This window comes from Lates calcarifer, unplaced genomic scaffold (assembly GCF_001640805.2).
Source record: "Lates calcarifer isolate ASB-BC8 unplaced genomic scaffold, TLL_Latcal_v3 _unitig_891_quiver_1619, whole genome shotgun sequence".
Classification (NCBI taxonomy): domain Eukaryota; kingdom Metazoa; phylum Chordata; class Actinopteri; family Centropomidae; genus Lates; species Lates calcarifer.
This window is the reverse complement of record NW_026118074.1, coordinates 18,061-22,697: the sequence shown is the minus strand read 5'-3', so window position 1 is coordinate 22,697 and position 4,637 is coordinate 18,061. Positions and strand designations below refer to the sequence as shown.

At 40.2% G+C, this 4,637-nt stretch overlaps 1 protein-coding gene across 1 annotated transcript; it reads right to left on the bottom strand.

Moving 5' to 3' along the window:
* Positions 1 to 3,597: 3,597 nt before the first annotated feature.
* Positions 3,598 to 4,057, bottom strand: LOC108880324 (otospiralin-like). Its single transcript, XM_018671792.2, has 2 exons — positions 3,960 to 4,057; positions 3,598 to 3,839 (listed from the first exon to the last, which is right to left on the bottom strand). Exons 1-2 carry the CDS (start codon positions 4,021 to 4,023, stop codon positions 3,613 to 3,615), a joined length of 291 nt encoding a protein of 96 aa, XP_018527308.1. The 5' UTR covers positions 4,024 to 4,057; the 3' UTR covers positions 3,598 to 3,612.
* Between the last annotated feature and the right edge of the window lie 580 nt (positions 4,058 to 4,637).

Here is a 4,637-nt window from a genome sequence, read left to right as displayed (position 1 = left end):
TTTATATGTTTCCAAATTGTTTCTGACAGTTTCTGAAACAAGTAACTGCAGTAGAAATAGTAACCAAAGAAGTGATTGCACTGTCTGAGGTGATTATCTGGTAACCAAATGTCAACTGTGCTAAATAATTCAAGCTCAAACTGTCTGGATTTTTTTTTTTTTTTTTTTTTTTGAAGGTGTCTCTAATATTTATGACAGCATTGTTTTTCCGACACCACCGTAAAACCTGAGGAGAAATCTGGGCAGAAGCAGGAGCTACTTGAAATTAATTTCAACAATAAGTCAGTAACTAACAGTGAAATGCCCGAGCACCTATTTGCTCTCATCAAAAACATCAATCACTCAGCCTACTGAGGGAGTCTCATGAATGTTAAAGAGGCCCAATTCAGATAACCACTGAAGCAAAAATATACTGTGATGTTGCAGATGAAATTTAGTTGAATACAGTGTGAATTTGGAATATTTCACTTCAATTTGATATATCATAGTTTATAATTTAAGCTTCAGCCAAACATTCCCCTTAAGTTATGAATTCAAGACCCACAGTTATCCACCTCCCCCCAGTGCCTCATTTCAACTTACATGATGTGTACTTGCTTTGATCGTGCTCCAGAACTGGGGTGCGGTAAAACAAACATCTCTCACATGTTTTTCCACTTGACTTTGTTCACAGCTAGTTGCAAGTTTCTAGCAAAGATAGTGGACATTTTCACTCGAATGAAAGTTGATAGTTGAACACATACACCAAAAAACTTTTCAAGCCTCCCGGGTTTGCCTCTGTGTTGTGCGGCCAATGGACATGTGTGTTTCTCCCAACTTTACGTTGGGATACCATTACATGCGTAACAGTAACTTTCTAGACTCTGGGATAGTTTAGAAATACACAGCTACCATAATAAGAAGAGTAAGTAAGCAGTAAGAGCTTGTTTTCAGTTGGTGGTGTCCTGTCAACAGTTTTACAGACAACTCTTTTACAAAGGTGGCCTATAAGGAAAATGATTTTTGAGCTACTGAGATTTTTTGTGGTTGCAATACCACAGCTGACCACCAGAACAAAGTCGCCACAAGGCTTAGTGGCAGCACTGTATCTAGCTCTCATACACACTATCTTTTCTACTGCATCTGTGTTATATATTTAAAGTTTGCTAACATTACCCACAAAAGCTACTGTCCAGACGAAAGCAAATAAATAGCAGAACGTATTTAATTGAGCAGGGGTGCATTTTATTTCATATGATATATATATAACATATAATTCCTCTTTTTATTTGTAAGGGGAAGGATGTTCTATATAAAAGGTTACATGGTCTCACTTTAATGTCTGGTGTCACCGTCAGTCACTGTTGTGAATGGGAAATTACCACTTTAAAGAGATTTCAGAAATTCTCATTTGGCTTGGCTTGAACTTGTCATATGATGAATGTGTGTGTGTGTGTGTGTGTGTGTCAGAGAGGGAGAGTGTTTGGTTTGGAACTATAAACTCTCTCTCATTCTCTCAGGGGTAGAGCTGGAATGCAGGAAAACCAAAAGCTGGCTGATGATTGTGGTGCTTTCATAGTACAGAAAGAGGAAAGAGATGGAAGGTAGAGGAAAACAGCTGAAGAGAAGTGAGGATGAATGTGCTTAATAATTCTTTTTTTCTTATTTCAGTGTTCAGGCTGTGCCATAAGTCACTACATCCTCTTTATTAAGCCTGTATTTCACATGCTGTACACCCTGTCAAACAGAATTCAGGTGCACACACTCACATTTTGAAAGGGAAAAATAGAGCAGTTCATTCTGACGTGAATTGAACTGAACATTCAGCATCATGACTGATGTGTTGTAAAGCTCAATGAAATTCAAAAGCCTCTGCTCTCAGCAGGCATACCTGCAGTTATGACTTCCTTATAGAAGAAATAGGCTGAGTCCCTGACTTCTACTTACAGTGAGCTTTATCAAAGGCTCACTGTCCTCAGGCACATATTTCCATTGCCGATGGAAAACAAACTAGGAAAACAGATGTCTGTGGATTTCTCAGATTCTCCTACAGATTTTCTGAGATTTTCACATATCTGGTACTTCAAAGTCTAAGAACACATTGTGGATATAGACACATACTCACCAATCACTTTTGTTTCTCACAGGTGCCATTTGTTATTCTCAGCCATGAAGCACATTGGAGCAAGAGAGGAGAATGAGAACCAGGAAGAGAGAATGCACCATTTCTGACATGATGAAGAATTCCATAGCCACAAAGGCTTTGTCTGTTATCTGGATTGATCTTACCTATCCAAATGTACCACACACTGACCTGAAAGGGATGGGATATGACGACACAATGATTCAGGTACAAAGCTTTCTTTGCAATTGCCCACAGATCCATGAAATGAGCACTTCAGCGCCAGAGCATTCCTGGACAGAGATAAAGTAGAATAAAGTAATCTTCTCATATGTTTCAGTGTGTGTGTTTGTTGTCCCAGAAATTAGGGAACTGGAAAATCACAAGATCAGACATATACATTGAACTTTGTTGCAAACCACAATTTACTCTTTTTGTTCACTCACTCCTGTCTAACCCTGCTTTCATCATTCCCTTACCTCCTCTCTTCACACTCGAGTTGACAGTCTGGGTGTTGTGACTTGAAGTGCATTTATGCAAGTATCTGACACTTTTGCACACAGGCATCACAGATGTCCTTCAAAAACTCACAGAGACACTCAAAAGATAAACTAAAAACCCAACTACAATGAAAGCCTCTTATTACCTAAAAGATCTGCAGATTTTTCAACTTCAATTTTCCATTTAACTCTTAATGTGTGTTCTGCTAAAAACAATTTACATACAATTATTATATTTCCTCAACACCCACTGAGTTTTCTTAATTTTATGAGAACTGCCTATAAACACTATTTTGAACTGCTGACATGTTTAAGAAGTCTGCTACAGAAAATTATGCATAAATTCTGTTTGGAGTCAAACAGAACCCCAGCGGAGGAGGACGTGCTCAGATCCGTCACCTAATCTTTACTATCTTGTGAAATATTGAATTTGAAGTCTGTGAGTCTCTAATGGTTATTTAAATGAAACCATCTTACAAGTTTAGAGGGTAATATCTCTGATGGAGCTGCTGATAATTTGTAACTACTAACTATGTGTCAAATAAATGTAGTGTTGTTACTTTGATTTCTGTTATAGTAGGTTAACAGTTTGTGCATAAGATGTCTAGCCATGACTTTTACCCCTCTGTTGTTCAACTGACTCCAAACATAAGTAATGTCACAATGCAGGATAACACACAGTACCTTTCTTTTCTGTAAATGAGCCCTGACCATTAATTTCAGTGTGTTTGCACTCCCTTGTACGTTGTTCAAACCCAGTTTGTGACAAAAGAAAGGGTCACCACGGCCAAATTCTCCTGCATACTGGTTTAATTAGGTTAGAAGAAGAGAAAAATTTTTAAATCATATTTTTCTACATACATAAAGAGTCACAGCACCACCACAATCGATCATCTGAACTGTAAACATCATAACACATGTTACAGGTGACTCCTAACCTCTGCCCTCAGACTCCTAACCTCTGCCCTCAGACTCTTGAATTTCTTATCAGGACACTATCTCTTCTTGGCCTCACTCCTCAGTTTGAGGGTCCGACTCGGGATTATCGTAGCCCAGATCGCTGCTGATGGGGAAGTGAGCCCAGAAGGTACGAGCCAGGTCGTGCATCCCGTCGAGAGCTGCCTGAGCTCGTAGCTCCTCCAACCATCCGAAAAAGTCTGACGACCACAAGCCCCAGTAGGGTAAGCTCCGTTTCTCCCTCTCCTTCCTCCCAACTGCTGCTTCGCTCTCCTCCGCTCCTGTCAAAGAACCCAGAACGGAGCAAGGAGTGAACATTATTTCACATTTACTGTATTACTGTATATCAAATTGTCAACTCTATTCATGTGGTGTGTCATATTATGTGCTGCTGCCAATACCTGTAGGATACAGGAAGCCGAGCAGAAGAGAGCAGAGCAGAGCAGACATGTACAGAGCATTCATGCTTCTCAAAATGCTGAAAAACAGAGCACAAAAGGTTTGACCTGAAAGTCGTTCTGTGGAGCAGTCTCTGCCAGAGCAATTTATCTATCAGTGAATTCAGGCATGTGTAGAACATTTTCAGGAGAATAGTGTTTTCATAGTGTTTTCTTTAGAGGCTGGTCAGACTATACCATAGCTGCATGAGTCAACAGAGAAGGAAAAAAAAGCTTCCTTGTGTTAATATCACCTCTGTTTCATCAGAGATCATCCTCCGTCTCGTCTTACCTGATCAGCAGCAGATTAAGTTTGTCGTCCTGTCCCTCGTCCCTCTCCTTCAGACTGATCTGAGGATGATGACTGCATCATGGTTAGAAAAAGAGGAGAAGGCAGACATGTTTGTTTTTCACATTTTGCCCCTTTTACACCTGCCTGTCTCCAAAACCTCTTTCACACCCCTCACGTCTGTTTACTGTGTACAGGGGAATATAACATTGCACCTGGTATCCAGACAGACTGTCCCAGCTGTACCACAGCACTGACATTCAGCTGCTGGGTGCACAGTTAGTTCAGGTTGGATATTTGTTTCTCTCTCGGGATGCTGGCAGAGATAGAAGCGGTTGGTCAGAGAAAGTTTA

Coding starts and splice junctions, on each gene's coding strand:
- LOC108880324 (XM_018671792.2), bottom strand. CDS start 4,023: ATGAATGCTCTGTACATGTCTGCTCTGCTCTGCTCTCTTCTGCTCGGC. Junction 3,840..3,959: donor CGGCTTCCTGTATCCTACAG/GTATTGGCAGCA, acceptor GTTCTTTGACAG/GAGCGGAGGAGAGCGAAGCA.